This window comes from Pelophylax lessonae (genome assembly GCF_965119305.1).
Source record: "Pelophylax lessonae genome assembly, chromosome: 3".
NCBI lineage: Eukaryota > Metazoa > Chordata > Amphibia > Anura > Ranidae > Pelophylax > Pelophylax lessonae.
The window spans coordinates 44,013,726-44,041,595 of record NC_138770.1 but is presented as its reverse complement, the minus strand read 5'-3'; the positions used below and the strand labels follow the sequence as shown (position 1 = coordinate 44,041,595).

The following is a 27,870-nucleotide window of genomic DNA, read 5'->3' as shown; positions in this document are numbered from 1 at the left end:
AGGATGTGAGTCCAGAGGTCTTTGCCTCTCATGCTGTGCCTGGAAGCCATGTAGGTTCAGAGGTCTTTGCCTCCCAGGCTTTGCCTGAGGAGGATGTGAGTCTAGAGGTTCTTGCCTCTCAGGCTTTGCTTAGAAAGGATGTGAGTCCACAGGTCCGTGCCTCCCAGGCTTTGCCTGGAAAGGAAATGTCTGGAAGGAATGTGAGTCCAGAGGTCTTGGCCTCCTAGGCTTTGCCTGGAGATGATGTGATTCCAGAGGTCCTTGCATCCCAGGATTTGCCTGGAGAGGATGTGAGTCCAAAAGTCCTTGCTCCCCAGTCTTTGCATGGACAGGATGCGTATCCAGGAGTCCTTGCCTCCTAGGCTTTTTTTCTGGATTGGATGTGAGTACAGAGGCCCTTGCCTCCCAGGGTTTTTCTGGAGAGGTTGTGAGTCCAGAGGTCCTTGTCTTCCAAGCTTTGCCTGAACAGAATGTGATTCCAGAGGTCATTGCCTCCCAGACTTTGCCTAGAGAGGATGCCATTGTGGGAGGTCTATGACTTCCAGGCTGCTTCCTGGGAAGGTGTAGCTCAAGAGAGCTGTTGTATTGCCCTTCCATGCCCTTTTGCCTGGGGGAGGAAGCTGAAGGTGCAGAAAAGTTCTGCTCAGAGAGTTGCCTGTCTGGGCTTAAAGGTCCACAACTGGCCAGTGCAGGAGGTCTGAAAAGTCCTAACCTGGTCTATGGTAGATGCTGAAGATACTTTAAGGTAGCTGCCCATAAGGGCCTAAAAAATTCACATTAGTGTTTGGCAGCTGATACTAAAAGTAACTACTAACTAGAGTGATCTATTTGCTAGTCTAGATGGACTTGTGTCTTTTTTCTGGTACAATAGTTTTTATTGAGTGAAATAATATCAAGATACAAGCTTGAGCAAAAAAGTAAAAGCGTCCCATGCAGGGGAGCAAAACAGCAAAGCACATGAAGATACTATAGATGAGGTTACTAAACTACTTGCTAACGTCCACTTAACCACCTGCCCTCTGGATCCTGTTCCCTCGCAAATGCTACTTTCCCCCTTTGGCCCTATTCTACACTCTCTAACCCACATCTTCAATCTCTCCCTCTCTTCTGGCATCTTCCCCAACTCTCTAAAACATGCACTAGTCAGCCCCATACTTAAAAACCGATCTTAACAACCTACGCCCTATTTCTTTGCTCCCCTTTTTATCCAAACTCCTTGAACGTCTGGTCTACAACCGACTGTGTGACCACCTTGCCAAGAATAGCCTCCTTGATCCCCTTCAGTCTGGATTTCGGCCTCAACACTCCACAGAAACTGCTCTCCTAAAACTGACAAACGATCTACTAACGGCCAAAACCAATGGACACTACTCTGTACTCCTCCTCCTGGACCTTTGCCTTCGACACGGTTGACCATCCTCTCCTCCTCAAAAAACTCCATGCCTTTGGTCACTGTGACTGTGCCCTTCACTGGTTATCTTCCTACTTATTCAACCGCACCTTTAGCTTTACTTACAATTGTACTTCCTCCTCTCCTCTTCCTTTCTCTGTTGGGGTCCCCCAAGGCTCTGTTCTTGGACCCCTCCTATTTTCATTCTACACCTCCTCTCTGGGTCAACTGATAGCCTCCCACGGCTTCCAATACCATCTCTACGCTGGCGATACCCAAATCTATCTATCCACCCCTCAGCTCTCTCCCTCAGTCTCCTCAAGTTTCATGAATTTACTATCAGATACATCAGTCTGGATGTCACACCACTTCCTCAAACTCAATCCATCCAAAACCGAACTTATAATTTTTCCTCCACCACGTGCCCCTTCCCCTGATTTCTCTGTCAATATCGATGGCACTACTATCAGCATGCCAAGGTTCTAGGTGTTGCCCTGGACTCTGAACTCTCTTTCAAGCCCCACATCCAATCACTGTCCAAATCTTGCCACCTCAACCTCCGCAACATCTCCAAAATACGCCCCTTTCTAACCAAAGACACAACAAAGCTCCTCGTTCACTCCCTGGTCATCTCGCACTTCGACTACTGGAATTCCCTTCTCATTGGCATACCTCTACACAGGCTATCCCCCCTTCAATCCATCATGAATGCTGCCGCCAGACTCATCCACCTTACCAATCGCTCAGTGTCCGCTGCTCCTCTCTGTCAATCCCTCCACTGGCTTCCGCTCACCCAACAAATTAAATTCAAAATACTAACAACATCTTACAAAGCCATCCACAGCTTAGCCCCCAGCTACATCACTAGCCTAGTCTCAAAATACCAACCTAATCACTCTCTTCATTCCTCTCAAAACCTCCTGCTCTCTAGCTCCCTTATCACCTCCTCCCATGCTCGCCTCCAGGACTTTTTCAGAGCCTCTCCAACCCTATGGAACTCCTTACCCGAATCTGTTGATTATCTCCTACCCTATTAGCTTTTAGGCAATCCTTGAAAACCCTCCTCTTCAGAGAAGCCTATCCTACCCAAAGCTAACAACTATACTTCCATATTCTCCATCAGCCCATCCCTCGCAGTTATTGCCTTTTGTTTCACTTGACCCTCCCTTCTAGATTGTAAGCTCTAACGAGCAGGGCCCTCTAATTCCTCCTGTATTGAACTGTATTGTAACTGTATTGTCTTCCCTCACATTGTAAAGCACTGCGCAAACTGTTGGCGCTATATAAATCACGTATTATAATAATAATAATAAGATAAAAAAAGAAACACTTTTTCAAAGGTTTCAAAGCGAAAAGTAGAAGCATCCGGCATCTAGTGTTGGAAGTGACAATGAGTAACTGGGTATGGAGGCGCAGGATTTAGTGAGGCAAAGGGATTGGGATCGTTGTCCCATAATGGAGGGGAAGGAAAAAAAAAATGAAAGAGTAACCCCCCCCAAAGGGGGGAATTGAGAAGGGAAAGTGGGAAGGGAAAAGGCAGGAGACAGTCAGAATGAGAAGGGAAGGAGAGAAGTGCAGAACTAAGCAAGGGGAGGAGGTGGGAAACAGTCAAGACAAGAAAGAAGAAAGGAAGGAAAGAGGTGTATACCTAAGCAGGAAGAGAGGGCGGAATCTGCGAGTTAGAAGGCGTTTCAGAGCGGTCCGGAATACCCAAGCTGGCTGGGGGGCAGAATGGGGATAGCATAAGACCACCATGGGTTTGGGCTCCACACTTTGAGGAACTTAGCATGAGAGTCATGAAGTATACTGGTCATTTTCCCATGAAGAATAAGAGTAGTCAGAATGTCAGAATGCACCTCTACAAACCCAACAGAGGACTTCCTCCAAGCCCTGACAATGGCATGCTTTGCAGCAATGAAAATGTGGAAAGAGAAAAGCCTGGGAGAGGGCAGTGAAGAAGTGCATGCCGGGTGTCCTTGTGGAAGGGTACATGAAAAAGTGTTGAGAGGCGGCTGTAGACCCTAGACCAGAAGCCATCCAAAATGAGCTAAAGCGGAGTTCCGGCCTCAAATACCTTTTTTAACTAAAAATACCCCTATAATACTAATCCATCGCCCTTTACAGAACCGCTATTCTCATACTTACAAGGCGTATAGTATTGGATTTTAGTCAAAATCTTACTTTTAAAAATGCTGTCTGGGCGCGGCCATCTTGGAAGTGGGCATCTGAAGCCGCAGTGTAATCTGCTGTGTCCTTCTTCCTGAGTGTTCTGGGAGTTCTTCCTGATTCCAGCCTCCTGGGAGTGATGACAAACAGCTCCCAGGATGCAATGCAAAGGCGGAAGTGATGTAGGTGGCCGTGGCCACAGAGGGGGGGAGAAGGAGGAAGTACAATCAAAAATGCCCTGAAAATAAGGTAAGGGACCCCCTAAAAAAATCGAAAATGCCCAATTGTTGATCAGCATAGCGAGCACTCCAGGAATCACTAAAGTTGCAAAATAGGATGGAACTCCACTTTAAGACCACCAAATATGGATCTCGTCTCTGCATTGGCCACAGCCCCTAAAGCGTCTATCACTATACGACGGGTCTGAATGAGCTATGCGGGCGGGGAACCAATACCAGTGGAGAATAACCTTATAGGCCGCCTTCATGGTGACCGTGTTGGACTTGTGTTTTGTTTCAACCTGACTAACTATGTAACCATGGTCTTTGATGCTGTTTTTTTGGCTATCCTGTACCCCTAACCCTCTCTCCCTAAATTATTGAGTCAATATACTTTGCAAAAGAAGTATGGCGGCCTTCAAGACTGTCAGTCACCTTCAGAGGTTAGGTAAGTGTCTGGGTGAAGCTACAGGGCAGGTTACCAGATCAAATCCAGAAAATCCTTTAGGGGGGGTCAAGGTTTTTTTTTTATTGTGTCCAGGTTGGGTTTTAACGTACAATAAGGACTTATTTCACCGAGCAGAAATCTCCTGCATAACTCAATCTATCTGTCTTGCAGGATTTCCACCATGATGGCTCTCCTCCTGATCCTGTTGGCTCCTCTGCTTATCAGTAGTGTCCTGGCAGCACCTCGATCCGGGGACAGGTGAGTCTCCACAGTACTGATGACCCCTGACGGGGCTGATGCTAGATATCTGAGTATAAAGGTCTAACTTATCCATGAAGGAATGATATCTTCACCCTTTTTTAGCTTTTTCCCTTTATTCTCACTATTTAACCTGGAAGACTTGGCCGGTCAGCTGCTAAAACTAAACTCAAATACCGCGACCTTGGTGGGATGCATAGCTAAAAACCTACACTGCTTAGCATTCATTGCAGCTTACCGGCCTTAAATGTGGTGCCTGCATTAGTTTTCTTTTTTTGCAGCATTTTTTATCTTTATTTTTATCTGGTGATCCTGTTAGTGACACTTCCTGTCCTTAGGTGACAATGCTCACTCACCAGACTTTGTCTATGGAGGAACAGTGTTGTCACCCCAGAATGGGACTACAAAACACCTCCCCCCTCTCCTCATCTCCACTACCTAGACAGGAGGTGTCACTGTAAGAAGGTAGGAGCTCACTGGATTCCTGCCAGATCATTGGGTATTTTTCTGTACTTTTAAAGGGATAATAACTGGGGAAATGTCCATGTATTGCTGTGAAGTACTGAAAATGCCTTTTTTCTGCCATGACATACACTGCGTAGTGCAAGCCAAAAATATATTTTTGTCGTTTTGGTCGGGGTGGTATAGGGTTAGATCCTCTGTCAGGTTTGTATTGCTGTCTGTGTCACCGCAGAGGAGATTCTGCTCCTATTTGTCCTGGTGTCAAAGATAACAGATATAAATTGTTACAGTTGTCACCAGCACAGGAATAGGGGAGAAATCATCCAATAGTGACTCCTTTCTAAAAACTTTAATTTAATTATAAATCCACTTTGTAGTAGTGATATCTTTACTGAGCTGTGCATAGCCTGTGCATAGAGCAGAGCTGTGGGAGGGGCCCAGGCTACAGGCTACAGGCATGAAAACTACAGGAGGGGCGGAGTCATGACCAGTCTCCCTGCTCAAGGAAAGAGAACAACAGTGACTGGTCTTTATTACAGGAAGCTCCTGCACAGAGGCAACATTTCACACTGGATTACTGCGCAAATCTGGAAAATGCTGCGCTTCTCAGGAAAGACCCAGATGCTTCTTTTACAACAGTTTTTACTGGGGTTTTCCAGTTTTTTTTTTAAGAAGAAAGATACAAGAATGCCAAAATGGTTACAGCAAGTTTATCATACAAAGGTAATGAGCAGCAGTAAAGGCCATATGAGATTACATTTGGAAAATAGGTAGAAAAAGAGGCCAAGGTGGAGATGAGTGGTTATAGGAAGTCATGGGTAATGCACATGGGCTGGTAGACCCAAATATTGGATACGAAGGGAAAGGTGCCCTTATCATCTTTCAGCAAGGCCTTCATTTGGGATGGAAATAAAAACCTACTAGTTGGCAACCTTGGACGAAGGAGCAACAGAAGCTGCAAGTGTGTATTCCTTATAGGTACTATGGTTGGAGGAAAATCATGAGGATAGAATGGAATAGAAAGGAAATGAAGGGGGAAGAAGGGTCAGGGTAGGGTAGTTTAGAGCAGTTTGGGTATGAAGAAGGTCCCATCAGGAAAGCATGAGTTCTGCAACAGCTCTGGACATTTTATAAAAAAAACTGAAGTGAGTAGAAAGGTTAGGGTAGAGTAGAGTAGTTGGGGTATGGGAAGGGTTCCAATTGGGGGTACTTCAAAGATCCGACCATGAGAGCATGAGTTCTACAAGAGTTGTGTAAGTTTGTAGAAAAGAACTGAAGGGGGGAGAAGGGTTAGGGTAGTGTAGAGTTGTTGGGGTATGGGAAGGGTTCCAAGTTGGGGGTACTTCAAAGATCCGACCATTCGAGCATGAGTTCTACAAGCTGTGTACGAGCTGTGTAAGTTTGTAGAAAATAACTGAAGGGGGGAGAAGGGTTAGGGTAGTGTAGAGTTGTTGGGGTATGGGGGGGTTCCAGTTGGGGTACATGAGGGGGCTGTCCAGGAGAACATGATTTCCATAAGAGCCGTAGGAGTTTATTGAAAATAACTGAAGGGGAGAGTAGGGTTAGCATAGGGTAGAGTGCTTGGGGTACGTAGAGGGTTCCAGCTGGGGTACGTACAGGGTCCAACCAAAAGAACATGAGTTCCACAGGACCTGTGGATGTTTATAGAAAAAAGCTAAAGACTATAGAAGCATTAGGGTTGTGTAGAGTGGTTGGGGTACGTGGAGGGTTCCAGTTGGGGTATATGAAGGGTCTAACCAGGAAAGCATGAGTTCCACAAGGGCTTTTGGAGTTTATTGAAAAGAACTAAAGGGGCAGAAGGGTTAGCGTAGGGTAGAGTGCTTGGGATACAACCAGGAGAGCACAAGTTCCGCAAAAGCTGTGGGAGTTTATAGAACTAAAGTGAGAAATATTAAGGTAGGGTTACATGGGTGGGGCACAAGAGTCCAACTGGAAGAACAAGAGCTGTGGGAGTTTATAACATGAGTAATTAGGAATTGACTTGGGGTAAGAGATGGTGGTCTATCCTGGGAATCCAGACCTTGTTAGAAGGCTTTTTTGGGAGACGTTCAAAATAGCCATCATCTTCTCCTGTACCATAGTGTCCATTTTTCCCTGCTTACCTTATGCACAGCACACTGTTGGTGGCCTCAAGGTTTTTGCAATTGTTTGCTTAGTAGTCGGTAATATGAATGTTGCGAGCTTTCACTCGTGTTAAAAGAGACTGGGCACAAGCCTATTTAGAAGGATTTTCCAGGGCAGACCCAAATATTTTTTTATAGAAGCCAATGATCAAAGTAATATTTGTCTTAGTCAAGTTCTATAGACATATAAGTTGTGACATACAGTACATACATTTGTGACATACAGCAGTGGTCCTCAACTCCAGTCCTCAGGGACCACTAACAGGCCAAATTTTAAGTATTACCTTGGGGAGATGCAGACTAGAATACTGCAATCACAGCAGCAAATGAGATCACCTGTGATGTAATTTAGTTATCTTGCAAACCTGGCCTGTTATGGCACTTTTCCACTGCAAGTACCGGCTCGGCTCTACTCTGCCCTGCTTGGCCCGGTTTGCTTTTCCACTAAAGTAGTACTAAAGTTAAGTGGGTGGGATAACAACGGGGTGGGTGGGATTCTCTGACCAATCAGTGGCTAGTAGTGACTGCATGCAAAGGATTGTGGGATATGGTACCGGGTATGGTACCTGTTGGAACCACAATTGAGGTGGTACTGTTTTTGAGAGCCGTACCGTTCGGTTCCATGCAGTGGAAAAGCACCGCCGTACCGTACCGAACCGTTCCTACACCGTACCATGTGGTACCATGCAGTGGAAAAGCACAAAAGCGAGCCGAACCGTTCGGTTCCATGCAGTGGAAAAGCGCCATTAGTGGGTCCCGAGGACCGGAGTTGAGGACCACTGACATACAGTATGTACATAAACACAGAACTAGTGTTTACTCCGTAGAGGGTCTTTATACCTCTCTGATCACATGAGACCAGTCCACCCCATGCTGTCCTTCAGCCAGTGGTGTATTTTGTTTTGTGCTGCCCTAGGCAAGACTAAAATTGGGCGCCCCCCCTCCTATGTAAATTTGACCATTCCTTTTTTAACCGATGTAACTCCCTCCAAAATTGAAGGACTACAAGTCCCAGCATGAACCCCTGAGATCTCACGAGAGGGGGGGGTGAGAGGGGGTGGGAGAGGGGGGTGGGTGAGGGAGAGAGAGAGGGGGGGGGATGAAAGAGAGGGGGGAAGAGAGAGAGAGAGGGGGTGATCAAAAAGAGAGAGAGGGGATGAGAGAGAGGGGGAGAGAGAGTGTGAGAGAGAGAGCGAGAGAGAGAGGGGGATGAGAGAGAGAGGGGGGGATGAGAGAGAGAGAGAGAGAGAGAGAGGGGGGGATGAGAGAGAGGGGGGATGAGAAAGGGGGATGAGAGAGAGAGGGGGGATGAGAGAGAAAGAGAGAGGGAGAGAGAGGAGGGGTGAGAGAGAGAGAGAGAGGGCAATGAGAGAGGGGAATGAGAGAGAGAGAGGGGGTGAGAGAGAGGGGGTGAGAGAGGCGGCTCTAGCAACCAGTGGCCAATAGAGTCTCATGCGGAGGGGGGGGGCAGCTTTTTTGCTGCCCCCCTGCAAAGTGCCGCCCTAGGCCAAAATACAGCACTGCCTTCAGCTGACCCATTAGCACTTTCTTAGGTTCTTTTACTTTGTAACTTTTCTGTCATTCCCCAGGTTGGAGGTGCAAGAAAATGTCCTCAACCCATTCACACTTGGGGCTGAGCAGCTCAGGTAAGATCCCTGGGGAGGGAATGATGTTAGGGTTTGAAAGGGATTACTAGAGGAAACTGTGGGGGAGGATTGGGGTTGCTATTGTCTTTGTATTGCATAATACACTACTACAACTATTCTGATAATTTGACCTGGTGGAGACCACCCAACAACTTTTACAGTTGGTTGGGCTGAAGATAACCTGGGAAGATCCTGGATAAGCATGTTTTCCCACCCAATATTCTGGGTAAGGCATCTGCCTATCCAGGTCCATTTTAAAAAAGGTAATTCTATGGGACGTTTTAGACATTAGAAGGCACCTGCCTTTCTATGCCCTTCCCTAGAGGGTCATCCAATTAAAAATCTCAAACATTAGAAGGCATTTGTTGTAGGGTTTTGTTGTAACACGACAGTATTCATTATTGCCCTCTCTAGAGATAGTGTCCTCTATGACAGTGCTCCCCAACCTTTTTTATCGCCGTGGACCGGTCAACGTTTGATAATTATTCTGTGGCCCGCTGGGGGGACAGGGGGGGGACGTCAATGCAGAGTGACCAGCGTGCACCCAATCAATGCAGAGTGCCCACAGCATTGCCCCCAATCAATGCAGAGTGCCCACAGCATTGCCCCAATAAATTCAGAGTGCCCACAGCATTGCCCCAAATAAATGCAGAGTGCCACAGCATTGCCCCCAATAAATGCAGAGTGCCACAGCATTGCCCCCAATAAATGCAGAGTGCCACAGCATTGCCCCCAATAAATGCAGAGTGCCACAGCAATGCCTCCAATAAATGCAGCGTGCCACAGCATTGCCCCCAATAAATGCAGTGTGCCACTGCAATGCCCCCAATAAATGCAGCGTGCCACAGCATTGCCCCCAATAAATGCAGAGTGCCGCAGCATTGCCCCCAATAAATGCAGAGTGCCACAGCATTGCCCCCAATAAATGCAGAGTGCCACAGCAATGCCCCCAATAAATGCAGAGTGCCACAGCATTTCCCCCTTTCAATGTAGAGATGCCAGCGTGCCACCTTTCAATGCAGAGCGCCAGCGTTCCCCCCGCGAGACCCGTCCGTGCACTTACCTCTTCAGTTCAGTCCCCGGCTTCCCCGCGTCTCCTCAGTCCTCCCGCAGCGCCTCCTCCTCGGCCAATGGCGTGGGGTTTGCCTTTCGGCCAACCAGGAAGCGGGAGGACCCGCTCCCTGATTGGCCAGGAGGAGGATCAGTGTGACAATAGCGAATTTTCATTTGCTATTGTCACACAACGGGCGGGGTCAGGGGGGAGCAATGCTCTGCGCCTCGGCTCGGCTGCCACAGTGAAATTATTTAAAGTTCCTTGGGTGGCCCGGTACCATTTGATCCACTGACCGGTACCGGTCCGCGGCCCGGGGGTTGGGGAACACTGCTCTATGACATGGCTGTCAGTACTTGTGGTCAGTCTGCTGGATGCTGGATGCACTGAAAACAGCTCCTAAAACATCTGGGGTGCTTCCAGCATTCAACAAATCATCCACAAATACTGTCACTAACGTGAGGCATACAGAAGAGATGGTGGGCACTTTCTAATTTTCATATTCTACTGTTCAGTCTTCTACAGGGATATCTGCAAGCTGAGGACCCGATGGAAGAAAGCACTTCCGACATGAAGAGAGAAACTGGTGAGTGTATCTGGTGAAACACAGCCAGGAAGACACAGGAGAGACAAAATAATGGGGGGGGGGGGGGGGGGACTTAAGAATGGGGGGGGGGGTAATAGTGTCAGTTGTCAGGGATCAGGGACTTCTCTAAATGACAAACCTTATGGGGTATTCCAGGTCGGGTTCCTTCCCACTATCCTGGTATTTGGAAACTTTTTACCTTATCTCATATCTAAGAATCCTCACAATTTGGTCTTTCTCGAAATTCAGAGCTCTCATAGGTAGGGGACAATTGTCAAGCATAGGCCTGGGGCATTAACACAACCAGATTACCCTTTATTGGTAGTAATAAATGTGGGTTAAAGAAAGTGTACCATGAAAAGTGCAAGGATTCCCCAGCGATTGATGGGCATGGGGAGAGGTCGGTATTCTTAAAGGGCATGGTTTATTGTGATACACCTTCACATCTTCCAGCATCACCTTGAGTGCAGGGTACAGCATGGTGTAGCGGGCAGTGAACGCACAGAATCCAAGTAAGGCAACAGAAATATTGCAGAATAGTTAAACACAACTTATTCCGGCTTGGCGGGTAGGCACACCTGTCTGGAATCACATATGAACTGTGACAGCAGTCTGAAGACATGAAGATGCCAACAACATCTACAACGAGGAGCGGAATGCGGCCTGGTTGGTCCACACCAAAAGGAGAGGCTCCCTGGAGTGAGATGGACGTAATCCCTGCACTGTCCCTACTCCTCAGGAACCTTTTCCTACCTCCAAGTACTGTCCCTGGGATGGGAAACCTATCCCTACACTTTTATTAAGATTATTTATAAGTTTGGTATATTACTTATCTGTGTCACCTGCCACCCCACCACAGCCCAGAGATACACCTTTTTTATTTATTTCCCTACACTAGCCACTCACATAAAATACACCAAACCTGGGAGCCGGAGTCTTAAGGCCCATACACACTTGACGGAAATCTGACGAAATATCCTCCGATTTTTCTCTCTCTTGCTCAGCGTTCATAACCGTTTCTAGTTGACAGTGCATAAATGTTCACAAAATTTCTCGTCCAATTTTTTTTTTTTTTTTTTGGGACATGTGTTCCTAGACTTCCGAGTTGTCAGCAACTTCAGATCATGCGCGGTCTTTCGTATCCAATTTTTCACGGACGTACTGCATACACATTAAACGAAAATTGGTCGTCTGGGGATGGACGATAAAAATTTTGGTGTTTGTCCCTCCGTTTTTTTCCGTTGAAAATGTCGACATCGGCTGCTAAAAGTTGTGTACACACTAGCCGAAAATCGTACGATTTTACCTCGGACGGGAATTTTCGGCAGATTTTCTACTAGTGTGTACCCCACTTTAACCACTTTTACCCCCTTCCTGACCAGGGCCTATTTTGCGATTCGGCACTGCGTGAATTTAACGGACAATTGCGCGGTCGTGCGACGCTGTACCTAAACAAATTTGACGTCCTTTTTTTCTCACAAACAGAGCTTTCTTTTGGTGGTATTTGGTCACCTGTGCGATTTTTTGATCATGCACTATAAACAAAAAAAGAGCGTTAATTTTGCAAAAATAACAATATATTTCAAATTTTTTTATATGAAATTCCCCCCCAAAAAAATGTAAAAATCTAAATTTTTTAACATTTTCGGCCAATTTGTTTTATGCTACATATGTTTGGTAAAAAAAAATCGCAAAAAGCGTATTTTAATTGGTTTGCGCAAAAGTTATCGCGTTTACTAACAAAGGGAAAGATTTTTGTCATTTTTGTTGTTTTCTTTTTTAACGTGTAATGGCGGCGATCTGCGATTTTTTTTGCGGGACTGCGACATTGCGGCGGACAGATCGGACCCATGACTGACATTTTTGACACTTTTGGGGTTACCAGTGACATTTCTACAGTAATCAGTGCTATACATATGCACTGTTACTGTAAAATTACACTGGCAGTGAAGGGGTTAACTTTATTTGAGAGGGAGGGGCTGTGTGTGTCCCTAGGGGCGTGATTCTAACTGTGATTGGCTGTGGCTTGAGCTGTAGGAACAATGATCAACGGTCCTACATAGTATAACCGTATGATCATTGTTTCTACACAGGGAGAATGACAGGCGGCTTTGTTTACATTAGCCGCCTGCCTTTCTTCCTCTGCACCGACGATCGCCGAGTGACTGGCGGACATCGGGTCCGCCGGGCACACGCACGGGGGGGTCCGTGACCGCGCGGGAGTGGGAGCGCGCCTCCGGGGTCGCGCGCTCACTCCCTAGACCCTCACAGGCTAGCGACGTAGTACTACGTCGCTCTGCCTGTGAGGGGCTGACCGCCGCAGTAAATAGTCGTGCGGCGGTCGGCAAGAGGTTAAATAGACTCTGCCTGATTCAAGATAGCCACCGTAGTCACATGGGACACCAGCGTCCAATCGGATAACTGTCTCTTGGTGACCACGGGAAGTCATAGAGGAACCAAATTCCTCACAACTTCCTTCCCCTTCTGCATTGCTGCTTCCGTTGAGTTCCACCAACAGCGTGGAGTACAGACTACGCCTGCCTACAACCTTCCATTTCATTTCTGAGGAAGTCAGTTTGTGGTGAAAAATGTTCATCTGTCAGACTCTGTAATCACAGGTCTGAATACGGAGCTGGCAATGACTACGGGTGTGGCTCTTATCAATGTTTCAATGGCGAAGTGTCTCCACTCAAGGCCAACAGCCCAATATATCTTCTTAGTAACAGCTCCTCATCCCAGCCCTTCCCAATGTGAGGGGATGGGTTGGGTTTTTCTTCAATCCTTCGACATTGTTACATTTTCATTCAAATGTTCGTAGAAATATTGTTCATCAGAACATTCTTTCCATCATTGAGTCAATTAATTTCCTTCCAAAAGGCAATTCAATTTTGTCCAGACCTGCTATGTGAATGGAATCCTAGATGCATTGAACAGGTTTCTTTACAATATATACAAACTTACCTGCTGAACTAGCCAAATTTTTATCCATATATGTATGGCCACTGTGGTTAAAGAAAAGTTGATCTACCACTGGTTGAAAAAAACTCATCTTTGACCAGCTTCAGTTTTTAATTTGTTTGAGAAATATTTAACATCCTGCTCCTTCAAATGTTCTCTTGGCCATAGTCCAAAATAAATGTCCGATTGACCACACTAACCATTCCAAAAGTGAATATTTTTGAATGGAATTCTACTGGTGTATGGCCAGCCTAACCCGTTGGAGTTATTTTCTTTCGCTACACAGTCCCCTACTAGAAGGACTAGGAGTTCTCTGGTCAGGTATTCAACGATTTTCATATCCAGGTAAAGATGATGTCCTTCACACCAGTCTGTAGGATGTCCTTGTGATGGTGGACAGTGAAATATACATTAATCTGGATGCTAAAATATTTACAAGTTGTAGACTAGTGTGTGGACCTCAGGATTTACAAGATGGCATAGACTTCCAGTATACAACCTATCCTCACCTTATTTTGGTTGAAATGTCTCTAGAGGTTTACTTATAATTATCAGGTCATATCCCAAGCACTGCTATTCTTGAATGTTGGGAGTGTTCTTTTATATATCATGCGCAATCCTCTTCTGCAGGGCCAGGAGAAGGGGTGGGCAGGAGGAACAGCTGCCCTAGGCACGGTAGAACAAGTGGGCAGAGAATGGACACAGGACAGTAAACCCATTCTACGGCATGCATTTACATTGGGGGAGGGGTTGCAGTTCCACATCCTTGCCCTGGGTGCTAAATGAACTTGTCCCAGTACTGCTCTTCTGTGTATCTTTTCTTTCACACAGTACCTAGAGAGTTTGGGGGTTTATATACAAGCAGAACTTCCAATATGTAATCAGTCTTTGCAAGTAATGTCCCTTTTGTCTTTTATCTCCATCAGTCATTTTACACCTCTTTGTGCTCCATGACTTTGATAAGAGTGGACTTCTGGATGGTCTGGAGCTCATGCGTCTTCTGCGCAGAATCCTGGTTAAAAGTCTTCAGAAGGAACCTGCAGAAGATTTGGTAAATTTCACATTTGTTGGTGGGGATCCATTGGAAAGTGGTAAAGTGATAAGCTCAATGTGGGAGCAGACTTCCAGAAGAGTCATTCATAATGTCTTACATGGTAGTGTGACGGGGTTGGGTTTTGTAGTGATTGCCAATCTATTTATTACTGCCTTGAACTTTCATGGATGAGAATAAAGATGCTGTGTAGACTTTGCAATATGGCATCTGAACTATTTACAGTGCATTGCAAAAGTATTTGGGCCCCTTGAACTTTTCGAACTTTTGCCACATTTCAGGCTTCAAAAATAAAGATATAAAACTGTAATTTTTTGTGAAGAATCAACAACAAGTGGGACACAATCATGAAGTGGAACAAAATTTATTGGATATTTCAAACTTTGTTAACAAATAAAAAAACTGAAAAATTGGGTGTGCAAAATTATTCAGCCCCTTTACTTTCAGTGCAGCAAACTCTCTCCAGAAGTTCAGTGAGGATCTCTGAATGATCCAATGTTGACCTAAATGACTAATGATGATAAATAGAATCCACCTGTGTGTAATCAAGTCTCCATATAAATGCACCTGCACTGTGATAGTCTCAGAGGTCCGTTTAAAGCGCAGAGAGCATCATGAAGAACAAGAAACACACCAGGCAGGTCCGAGATACTGTTGTGGAGAAGTTTAAAGCCGGATTTGGATACAAAAAGATTTCCCGAGCTTTAAACATCCCAAGGAGCACTGTGCAAGCGATAATATTGAAATGGAAGGAGTATCAGACCACTGCAAATCTACGAAGACCTGGCCGTCCCTCTAAACTTTCAGCTCATACAAGGAGAAGACTGATCAGAGATGCAGCCAAGAGGCCCCATGATCACTCTGGATGAACTGCAGAGATCTACAGCTGAGGTGGGAGACTCTGTCCATAGGACAACAATCAGTCGTATACTGCACAAATCTGGCCTTTATGGAAGAGTGTCAGGAAGAAAGCCATTTCTTAAAGATATCCATAAAAAGTGTTGTTTAAAGTTTGCCACAAGCCACCTGGGAGACACCAAACATGTGGAAGAAGGTGCTCTGGTCAGATGAAACCAAAATCAAACTTTTTGGCAACAATGCAAAACGTTATGTTTGGCGTAAAAGCAACACAGCTCATCACCCTGAACACACCATCCCCACTGTCAAACATGGTGGTGGCAGCATCATGGTTTGGGCCTGCTTTTCTTCAGCAGGGACAGGGAAGATGGTTAAAATGGATGGGAAGATGGATGGAGCCAAATACAGGACCATTCTGGAAGAAAACCTGATGGAGTCTGCAAAAGACCTGAGACTGGGACGGAGATTTGTCTTCCAACAAGACAATGATCCAAAACATAAAGCAAAATCTACAATGGAATGGTTCACAAATAAACATATCCAGTTGTTAGAATGGCCAAGTCAAAGTCCAGACCTGAATCCAATCGAGAATCTGTGGAAAGAACTGAAAACTGCTGTTCACAAACGCTCTCCATCCAACCTCACTGAGCTCGAGCTGTTTTGCAAGGAGGAATGGGCAAAAATTTCAGTCTCTCGATGTGAAAAACTGATAGAGACATACCCCAAGCGACTTACAGCTGTAATCCCAGCAAAAGGTGGCGCTACAAAGTATTAACTTAAGGGGGCTGAATAATTTGCACGCCCAATTTTTCAGTTTTTTTATGTGTTAAAAAAGTTTGAAATATCCAATAAATTTCGTTCCACTTCATGCTTGTGTCCCACTTGTTGTTGATTCTTCAAAAAAAAAAAAATACAGTTTTATATCTTTATGTTTGAAGCCTGAAATGTGGCAAAAGGTTGAAAAGTTCAAGGGGGCCGAATACTTTCGCAATGCACTGTAGCTAGAGACCATCAAGGTGGACTTGTGTTTTCTGTGCTGATCTTCATGTGAAAGCCTGGAGGACACAAGAAGATGATCAGGAGGAGGTACCAATCTACTGATATTGTTTCTATTTTTAATAGAGTATATTATAGAATAAATAATTGAGTCCAGAAGTTTAATGGATTAGAATAAAGATGCTGCATGGACTTTGCAATATTGGATCTGATCTAATTGGCTAGAGACCACCAGGGTGGACTGACTTGTGTTTTCTGTGCTGATCTTCATCTAAAAGCCTGGAGGACACTGGGAGAAGATGAGTGTGGGAGGTACCAATGTACTGATAGTGTTTCTATTTTTAATAGAGTATATTATATAATTTATAATAGAGTCTTGAAGCTTCATAAATTTGAATAAAGATGCTGCATGGACTTTGCAATGGGATCTGATCTAATTATCTAGAGACCACCAGGATGTGCTGAACTTCATTCTGGAAGCCTTGAGGATACTAGGAGAAGATGAGCGGGGGAGGTACCAATGTGCTGATAGTGTTTTTCTATTAACAAAGTATAGTAATGGGAAACATAATAGTTAGAAGAGACACTAAGGTGTTTGGATTGCTCAAAGGGATGTTGTGAAATTTTAGAATCTTTATGTGGCAGACCTGCCGTAGTTGTGTAAGAAGATGTTGATTTATATACATGTGGTCCCGTGGGAGGATTACAGATTACATTTCACCGAAATAGATCTATTAAAGATACACTCGTATCCAGTCATTTCTCTCTCTTGTGTCCTGGTGACCCTAGTAGATCCCTACCAATAGGTACCTTTTAAATGTGACAATTGCGAATATTGCAGATTCATTCATAATGGAAAAGATAGATTTTTACCTAATTCAACATTGTTTTTCCGAACCACTTTGTAAAAAGTAAATGTGTTGATATGGTATATCTCTTAACCTGTAGTTGTGTCTCTTTCTACGTTGGAAAGACAGAAAAGGGAATTTTGGCGACGCATCAAGGATCATGTGAATGATGCAACATTAGGTATAGTAAAAACCTATAGAAAGGCACTTTGCCACAAAACATCAATATAGACCTAACAGTCTTAGATTCCTGGCCCTTGACCGTACTCATCCAGCCCCTAGAGGCGGTGATTTCGACCACAAGATATTGAAAATTGAAACATGGTGGATTTACTCTCTTCAAGTGACTAAACCTACCCGGTTTAAATGATTCTATTAGCTTTGGTCTCTTCCTTACGCCCTGATGATCTTTTTTCATTTATCATTACCCACTTTTAGAAATCGTGCCATGTGGTTTTCTTGTGTTGTGCCTTTTTTTTTTCCCATACTAGGAGTCTAGCTTAGTAGAGATGATGTAGAATTTAGGTAGTTTACTTGAAATATTAGGCTACAGGAAAGGCAATAATTGCTTTCCCTTATTATTTTCTGTACACATTCCTTGTGTCTCTATATTTGAGGTTATTCTAAATTATACTATATGTTCCTTGGAACCAATTTTGTCCCTGCTCCCATCAAAGTTTTTCATATATGTATGTTGTGGATGAGTATGTAGTCCTGTTCATCCTGCTGGCCCAAGTCCTTCTCCCACTAGTTGTAATGTTCCGGTACCTATGGTACCCTTGTTCCTATATTTCTCCTCTCTTTGCGTCCCATCTTGTATAACGGAGGACGCATACACCTTTAAGACTGGATGACATCACTGCCGAGCGCCGCTATGAGCGGCTATTTCAATCGCCGGTTTGCTCTCACTCATCGCTCGTTCAAACCCACATGTTCAGCGCACCTACGCCTGAGAAGTCGGAGCTGCTGACATACCTTCCTTGCTGAACTAAAGCCGGAAACCTCGCTGGTGATCCGTATCCCGCTACGGGATCACCCCTCTCCAATGGACACTGTTATTCCTAACCTATCTAAGTGATAAGTACCCCGCAGGGGATTCTTACTAACCAATCTCCTACTGTCATCTACTGCAATTACCAAGACTATCTGTATCTATCTATTCACTATCATCTGCATAAGACTGTTAGCTCTTGGGACTACCTTGAACTATCCTTGCACTAGGTTACTCTGTCTAAAGTATACTCCATCTGTGTCCTCTTACCATCTGCACTATACTTGACATCAGAACCTATCTGCTTACCATCACCTGCAACTCTCCTATACTACTTCTAGTGCTCACCATACAATAGCCTGTCTCTCATCTATATATCCTCATATACTCTATCCCTCCATTAAACATCTATTAATATATATATATAGTATATAACAGGCTGTACACGGTGATGAAGTCCTGAGAGTTGGATATGTTGTTCAACAGATTCTCTACAAGGCTACTGAGTGTAATAATTCTGCAGCTGTAAATCCATCCACAAACAAAAACGCATGAACGTTACACTAGTCCAGTGGCTTGGTATTTTACCTACTTATAACAAGACTTGATCTATAGTATTTTATATTTTTTTCCACCTTCCTTTTTCTTTTTCTAGTTTTGGGGAATATCATCCTAGTGGTTGCACCTAAATCGGGATGGCAATGTTGATTCCTTTGCAATTAGTTTTTTTCATCCATCTATTCCTAGATTTGATTTATTATACACTTTCCTCCCTCCACCTTTTCTACTCTTAGTATTGGGGAATACTATCTGGTTTGCACGCATATTGTGATGGCAACGTTGATTTACTTGCTGGATGGGGGCCATCTTTGTGCACCCTTTTACAGGTGTACACCATACCTTTATTCTGCACTTCTGGTCTGCTCGACCTCTGGATATGCGTTTCCGGTTTAGACGCCATCATGTTACACCCACGGTTTTCACGGGTGTGCACACAAGGAGTGGCGTCTATGTCCTCTGGTGGACGTTTTCCTTTTGACATGGTCTCTGCCTGTCCCACCAATGGGGAGTGCGTTTGAGGGGGGAAGGAGAGGCCCTCTGGTATTGACCTAGGTGCCAATGGGACCGTCCCACGTGGCCCCACCTGCGTCATACCCAACGGGCCATGGAGGATACCCTAATAGATATAAGGATTAATTCAGTTTGAGGATCCCTGCCACTTCACTTTATGCACCTTAACATACCTGGACACTGCCCCTGACTTGAACCAACATTGCATCTTTATGAATGTAGCCTAATGTGTAAGGTGCTCTCTCATATACATCCTCATCATATTCTATCTTTAGTGGCCCAACCTAAATTATTTATAAAAGAAAACAGCTTTGGCTAATATGTATGCTATTTAGCTGTTTTTGAGGGTTATCCTCCTATGGGCCAGCAGGCTACTCTAGTTCTATTGATCTCTTCCTTTAAATTACCCTGTACGCTATATCTTGTGCAATAGGGTAAGCAAGTATTCACCTGTTGTGAATTATTTTTTCCTCATAATATTATACATAATGAATGTATTGAACCTTATATGGATATGGTATGTCTATTAAAATCATCTGACCTTATACCGATACTCAATGAATATACAGTAAAGTATTTCATGTATGTATTTCTTTTTTTTTTTTTTAAAGACTTGTTTTTATTATCCTGTGGGTAGACTCTTTCATTGCATTAAATACTGTTGGTCCTGAAAAAGCAGGCGACCCGCGAAACACATTGACCTTCTCAGAAAGATTTAATACACACTTTTGTTGTAATGTATTTTTTAGATATCAATACATGTTTTTATATTGTATGAAATAAAAGACAACGTTTTTTGGACAAATACTATTTCTATCTTTGTTTACCGTATTTTTCGGACCATAAGGTGCGCCGGATATAAGGCGCAGTATCAGTTAACAGTAAATTTTCAAACTATTTTCATATATAAGGCGCACCGGATTATAAGGCGCACTTTTTTTGTGCAACGTTGATCCGCACGGGGTTTACTGGCAGGTGCTCAATTTGCAAACATTTTTCACGGATCGGCAAATCCTTTAAACGCAGCCTAAAAAGAATCAAAACACTAAAAAAAATACAGAGAAAAATCACTCACTTTTATTAAACTTTTAGACTCCATTCACACTAGCGCGACTTGTCAGGCGACTTGGTCGCCTGACAAGTCGCGGTCGGTCGCCCGCCATTGAATAGTACAGGACCCATTCTAATAGGAGCGACACAAGTCGCTCCGACTTAGAAAAAGGGTCCTGTACTACTTTGAGGCGACCTGGAGGCGACTTGCATTGACTTCAATTATATGAAGTCCGTGCAAGTCGCGCTGAGGTCGCGGTGCACAGAGTCGTGTCGCCGCAGTCTGAACGGGGTCTTAAACAGCTTTATTTTACTTTCAGCTCTATTCATCTTCCATGAAACCTTCAAACTCTTCATTCTCCGTATCGGAGTTCATCAATCCATGTGAAACAGAAATTGTTTTGAGATCCCTTCAATACTCAAGGTTCATATATAAGGCGCACCGGATTATAAGGCGCACTGCTGGTTTTTGATCAAATTTTAGGATTTTCAGTGCGCCTTATAGTCCGAAAAATACGGTAAATTAAGTGACTAGAGAAGTGTATTTAAAGTCCCAACTCCAATCCTCTTTTATCTTTCAACCCTTTTGTTAGGGTAAGGTTAGGGTAATTCTTCCCCATATTGTTGGGACAATTACTCTCTTTTTTTCAGCAATTCCTCAGTTTAATATTGGGGCACTTCCTCCCCTTATTGTTGAAGAAACCCCTGTTATTATTGTGGCAATTCCTCCTCTTATCGATTTATAGATTTCAGATTTCCCCTTAAATCAAAATAATCCAGCAAAATGTATTTTATAGATACTCATCAACAATAAAGACTTTCTGCTCTTCTTTGTTTAAAGTGTATCCAAAAAAGCTTGGCCTGCCAAAATTGAAAAAAAAAACTGGTTTTTATCTTAAAAGCCAAAATAATTTCTACATTACTCTTTTTTTGCCTCTTTATGTTTTTTTAGGACTTGTTTTACATTTTTTTTCTGCTTTAATATTGGTAGCTTTCATTTTGTTTAAAAAAAAAAAAATATTGGCAGCTAAAAAGACTGAAATGTGATAAAAGTTGAAGCAGCTGTTTTGATGATCCTCATAATCAGATCCAGGAATTGCCACATATACTGTACAACCTTTCATATTTAACACAGAGAAGTCTACATCTTTGGTTCTTAACCACTTAAAGCGGAGTTCCACCCTGGATTATTTTTTTTTTTTTTTAATACCCCCGGGACAGTCAGGGCTAGTGCATTCCACAATGGCTAGCCTCTGATCTGTCCCGGGTTGCACTTACCTGTTAGGACAAATACTTACCTTGCAAACATCTTGTCCAGCGCTGCCATCTCAGATGTGGGCAGCTTGAAGCCAGCGCGTCCTCTTCGGCATCTTCTTCCGCCTTCTTTGGTCCCACGATGCTCTGCGCCGGCCCCGACGTCACTTCCGGGTCGCGCGCGTCATCCCTCCACAGCTTCTGGGCATGCCCAGAAGCTGTTTAGAAGGGGATGACGCGCGCGATGACGTCCAGCTCCCAGGAATCATTGCAGAGCCAGGAAGTGACGACGGGCCGCGGCCGAGGAAGGAGGAAGAAGGAAGTAAGGTAAGTATATTTTCTTCGCTACGAGGTAAGTAAAAAAAAAAAAAATATGCGATTATCCATTTCTTTTTCAGGTGACCCGGAGCGAGAAGATGGAGGTAAGTATAAAAATAGGGTGGAACTCCACTTTAAGCCCCAAACCTATTTCGGACAGTTTTTGTTTACAAGTTAAAATACGTTTTTTTTTTCCTAGAAAACTACATAGAACCCCCAAACATTATATATATTTTTTTAGCAAAGACTCTGGAGAAAAAAATGCCGGTCATTGCAATATTTTTTTGTCACGCGGTATTTGCTCAGCGGTCATTAAAACGCCATTTTTTTGGGAAAATTACAAAAAATCAAATTTCACTGCATTTAAAAAATACTAAACAGTAAAGTTAGCCCATTTTTTTTGTATATTGTGAAAGATGATGTCACGCCGAGTAAATAGATACCCAACATGTTACGGTTTAAAATTGCGCGCACCCGTGGAATGGCGACAAACTACGGTCAATAGAAATCTCAATAGGCGACGCTTTAAATTTTTTTAACGGTTACCAGTTTAGAGTTAGAGTGTAGCTCTTTTTTTTTAATTATTGCTCACGCTCTGGCGATCACGGCGATACCTCACATGTGTGGTTTGAACAGTGATTTCATTCGCGGCTCGACTTCCGTATACGTTTTTTTCGTGCGCGAGCTAGCAGTGACGGGGCGGCTAAATTTTTTTTTTCCTATTTATTTTATTTATTTTTTAACTTTATTACAGGTTTTTAAAAAAAAATAAAAAATCTGATCACTTTTATTGCTTTCACAAGCAATTTAAACATCCCTTGTGACACCAATATGCAGTGACAGGTACTCTTTATGGAGGGATCGAGGATCTAAAAGACCCTAGACCCCTCCACTACACTTTCATGTATGCAAAACGCCGAAAACTGCATTTTTGCATACAGCCGTTTTTTTAAATCTGCAGCCTTTTGCAGCAGAGTAACCCGGAAGTGACGTCACGGACGCCACCTCCAGGTTACGTCATACGTCAGAGTAACCCGGAAGTGACGTCATGGACGCCGCCTCCAGGTTACGTCATACGTCAGAGTAACCCGGAAGTGACGTCATGGACGCCGCCTCCGGGTTACGTCATACGTCAAGCAGCTTCGATCGGGACTCCATCCAGCCGGCGGACGCGCCGGCTGGGTGCTTGGGTCTCCTGGTGGGACGGGAGGCCCGGGCAAAGTCACGGAAGGCGGCGGGAGGGGACGTCCCCTCCCGCTCACCCGGGTAACGATTGAGCGGCTCCCAAGCCGCATCGGTCGTTACCGACGGAAAGCCGAACCGTCGGCTGTAAACCACGGTACCGGGATGGTGCCTCTAGCTAGAGGCATCATCCCGGTATAACACCGCAAAATCTGCCGACGTAAATATACGTCACTTTGTGGTAAGTGGTTTTAATCATGTTGGTCATTGATGAGGAATAGATTTAAATCACAAATCAATGCAAATGTAATAATCTACTTCAGGGATCTTCAAACTACGGCCCTCCAGCTGTTGCAGAACTACACGTCCCATGAGGCATTGTAAAACTCTGACATTCACAGACATGACTAGGCATGATGGGAATTGTAGTTCCTGAACAACTGGAGGGCCATAGTTTGAAGACCCCTGATCTACATGTATACCAGATTTACTGAACATAAAATATCTGAAGACCTATATCATTGTAAGCTTTGTGTTTTTCCTGCAGGTCATTTCTCTGGTAGATGACATTTTGGTGAACCAAGACCTCAACCAGGATGGTCTCCTCAGCACCCAGGAACTTGTCACACCGCCAGTCTCTAAAGCCGATGACTCGCCACCTATTGCTGTGGCCATTCCCATACCTCCGGGGGCCCATCCTGCAGCCTCAGAGAATGAAGCTGGAATACAGACTAACACCACCACCACCTCAGAAGCTGATGATCAGGAAGCCGAATCTAAGGACAATATGAAAGAGCAGACCCATGAGCCTGCCCCATCCCAAGAAGAAGCAGAAGTCACCCAGGAGGAGCCTGCTGTGATCGATCATGAAGCTGCATCAGTAGAGAGAACCAACGAGAGTGAAGAAGCGGAAGAGCCAACAGAAGACGATGGACAGAAGCAATTCATACAGGACGAGACTGTATCTGAGGGTGAGATGTAAAAGTTCTTGCCCTTTAATGCCACTGCAATACCTGATGTCACCTGCATTGTGACCACCAAGAAAGCCACTACAAAAAAAATCCCCTCATGGGAGGGAAAAGCTAGTGCCTGTTGTGACTGACCAATCAGAGACTTTGTTGAAGGAAACTGATGGAAAGTTAAAGGTCAGAGATAGGCTCAGCTTAGACTTTTCTTTTGGTACAGTAAATTGGCCCACACCCTGGCAGGTGGCCCCAGGCCAAGAACTACCAATGAACTTTGCCCACGTGAAATGGTTCTGATGTGGTGCCAAAAGAACATTCCTGGGAGCCTTCAGGTGACCGCAGGGGACCTCGGAATGATGTATTGGTGATGGATTGAATGACAATAAAATGGAATGTTGGAAAGGTTTGACCATTTGTAATGCTTCATAGTTATGCTTCGAAGCTGAAATATGAGTTTTATAAATATTCAGGTTTACATTTATGAGAGGGCAATCACACTGGAGCTTCATTTATCACTCTTAGGAACCCTGATGATGAGATCACCTCCATAAAATTCAAGTTCCATCCAACTGTCCCAGTCATTACAAATCCAAATGATGGTGTCAACCCTCTTTATTTCTCCTGCTAGAATATATGGAAATTACTGAGAAAATCCATACTGTAATTGTGGGAGGGGCAGAGACACAAATGACTGCATGGAAATTTTACCATTGTAGGAGGGGCAGAGACACAGACTACTGCAGGAAATCTCATCATTGTGGGAGGGGCAGAGACACAAACTACTGGGGGAGATCTCACCATTGTGGGAGGGGCAGAGACACAAACTACTGGGGGAGATCTCACCATTGTGGGAGGGGCAGAGACACAAACTACTGCAGGAAATCTCATCATTGTGGGAGGGGCAGAGACACAACCTACTGCAGGAAATCTCATCATTGTGGGAGGGGCAGAGACACAAACTACTGGGGGAGATCTCACCATTGTGGGAGGGGCAGAGACACAAACTACTGGGGGAGATCTCACCATTGTGGGAGGGGCAGAGACACAAACTACTGCAGGAAATCTCATCATTGTGGGAGGGGCAGAGACACAAACTACTGGGGGAGATCTCACCATTGTTGGATGGGCAGAGACACAAACTACTGTAGGGAAATCTCACCATAGTGGGATGGGCAAAGACACAAACTATGGCTTGGAAATCTAACTATTGTGGGAGGGGTAAAAACAGAAACTACTGGGGGGGGGGGGGGGATTGTATCATTGTAGCAGGGGCATAGACACAAATTACTGGGGGGGGGGGATCTCACAATAGTAGGAGGGGCAGAGACACAAACTACTGCAGGGAAATCTCACCATTGTAGGAGGGGTAAAGACACAAACTACTGTGGGGTAATCTCACCATTGTGGGAGGGGCAAAGACACAAACTACTACAAGGAGAATCACAACATTGTGGGAGGGGTATAGACACAAACTACTGTGAGGAAATCTCCCCATTGTGGGAGGGGCAGAGACACAAACTACTGTGAGGAAATCTCCCCATTGTGGGAGGGGCAGAGACACAAACTACTGCAGGCAAATCACATCATTTTAGGGGGGGGGGGGGACAAAGACACAAAGTACTGTGGGGAAAGCTCACCAATGTGGGAGGGGCAGAGACACAAACTGCTGCAGGAAAATCTCACCACAGTGGGAGGGGCGGAGACACAAACTACTGCAGGGCATTCTATTGTGGGAGGGGCACCCTGCCCGAAATATTTTAGGGTCTGCTCTATTGCCATAGCTCCATCTCTTCATCTGCTATTACATGTCACCCCAGATGGTTGCAATATCTGAAGCCATCCAAACCATTCTCTCAGCGTCCCCCAAGTATCTGTCCCTCACTCCGAGTGACGGTGAACACCGTCACAGTTGCAATTCTGGTAAAAATATAGACACATAAGGGGTCAGTTTAGACAAATAACCTCCTACAGCAGCTTCCCAGGTTGCCAGATTTGCTGAGACCAGGGGGCAGATCCATGGGCATCAGGTAAGAGCTCCCCTTCAGCACCATTATACACTGCCTGGCCAAAAAAAAAGTCGCCACCTGGAATTAACTAAGAAACTAACTAAACTAAGCATGCAGTATCTCTCCTATTGGATAGTTACTGAATGTGCCCAAAGAATGAGGTCAGCTGACTACCTGAATATACTGAATGACCAGGTTATTCCATCAATAGATTTTTTCTTCTCTGATGGCACGGCATAATCCAAGATGACAATGCCAGGATTCATGGGGCTCATATTGTGAAAGAGTGGTTCAGGAGGCATGAGACATCATTGTCACACATGAATTGGTCACCACAGAGTCCAGAACTTAACCACTTGCCTACTGTGCACTTAAACCCCCTTCCCATCCAGGCCAATTTTCAGCTTTCAGCGCTCTCACACTTTGACTGACAATTGCGCGGTCATGCTACACTGTACCCATATGAAATTTTTATCATTTTTTTCACACAAATAGAGCTTTCTTTTGGTGGTATTTAATCACCTCTGGGTTTTTTATTTTTTACGAAAAAAAAAAGAAAAATGACAGAAAATTTTGAAAAAAAAAAAAAAAAGTTTTTCTTATTTTCTACGAGTAAATTTTGAAAATAAATTTTTCTCCCTCACTGATGTGCGCTGATGAGGCGGCACTGATGGGCACTGATAGGCTGCACTGATGGGCACTGATGAGGTGGCACTTATGGGCACTGATGAGGTGGCACTTATGGGCACTGATGAGGTGGCACTAATATGCCGCACTGATGGTCACTGATAGGCGGCATTGATAGGCGGCACTGATAGGCAGCACTGATAGGCGGCACTGATGAGCAATGATAGGTGGCACTGCTGGGCACTGAGAGGTGGCACTGAGAGGTGGCACTGCTGGGCACTGAGAGGCGGCACTGACGGGCGGCACTGATGGGCACTGGCGGATGGCACTGATGGACACTGACGGGTGGCACTGATGAGCACTGATGGGCGGCACTGATGAGCACTGATGGGCAGTACCATCAGTGCCCACACTCAGTGCCCATACTGCTGCCAGTCAGTGCTCATCAGTGCCTAGATGAGCAGGCACTGATGGGCACTGACTGGCAGCACTATGGGCACTGATTGTGGGCATTGATGGGGGCACTGATGGCGGGCACTGTGGGCACTGATGGGGGGGCAATGTGTGTGGTTTTTTTACCTTTAGTAATCAGGGCACTGGTGATCAGTGCCCTGATTACATTTCTCTGTGTCCCCAGCGGCTGTCGGCTCCCCCTCCTTCCTCACACTGCAGTGTCTGTGTGAGGAAGGAGTGCCGGTGATGAGAGATGATCTCATATGTTTTGTCCTCCATCAAAACACGTCCGATTTTCATGCAGTCAGTACAGATTTCGATGGGGAAAAATCTTATGAGCAAGACTAGGCATGCTCAGAGATGAAAGAACACATACAAAGCAATCCAACACATGACATCACTTCTAAAATAGAATTCTGTCATACGGGAAAATTCGTGTGCAGTCTAGAGCACATTCCAACCAACAGACACCACTCTGGACAAAAGACGGACGACCGGTCGGCGGAAATTCGTTGCGTGTGTACGAGGCTTTAGTGTGTTCTTCCAGCGCCTTGGGCGGCCAAGACTTCACATTCTAGTCCATGGGTGCTCAACCAGTAGCCATCCAGCTGTTGCAAAACTACAAGTCCCATGACACATTGCAAGGCTGACAGTTAAAGGCATGACTCCCAAAGGCATGATGGGACTTGTAGTTTTGCAACAGCTGGAGGGCCACCCATGTCCTAGTCTGATGGCTTCATCTTCATCTACATTTACGGATTATCAGATGTAATATTCTTATACATGGAAGAAGTCGGATATTCTACCCCATGTGGACATTGTGTCAGAGAATACATAGGGGTAACTTCTACCCTATCCTGGGCAGGTGATGGG

At 44.8% G+C, this 27,870-nt stretch overlaps 1 protein-coding gene across 2 annotated transcripts in view; it reads left to right on the top strand.

Moving 5' to 3' along the window:
* The window catches only part of CGREF1 (cell growth regulator with EF-hand domain 1), a 33,195-nt gene extending 9,065 nt beyond the window's left edge, over positions 1-24,130 (top strand). For both annotated transcript variants that reach the window (XM_082252575.1, XM_082252576.1), the window contains exons 2-6: positions 4,394-4,480; positions 8,676-8,732; positions 10,299-10,369; positions 14,254-14,378; positions 23,494-24,130. In XM_082252575.1, the coding sequence (XP_082108701.1) occupies positions 4,404-4,480; positions 8,676-8,732; positions 10,299-10,369; positions 14,254-14,378; positions 23,494-23,928 (765 nt within the window). In that variant the 5' untranslated portion in view covers positions 4,394-4,403 and the 3' untranslated portion in view covers positions 23,929-24,130. The remainder of the gene's footprint in view (positions 1-4,393; positions 4,481-8,675; positions 8,733-10,298; positions 10,370-14,253; positions 14,379-23,493) is intronic.
* Positions 24,131-27,870: the final 3,740 nt, after the last annotated feature.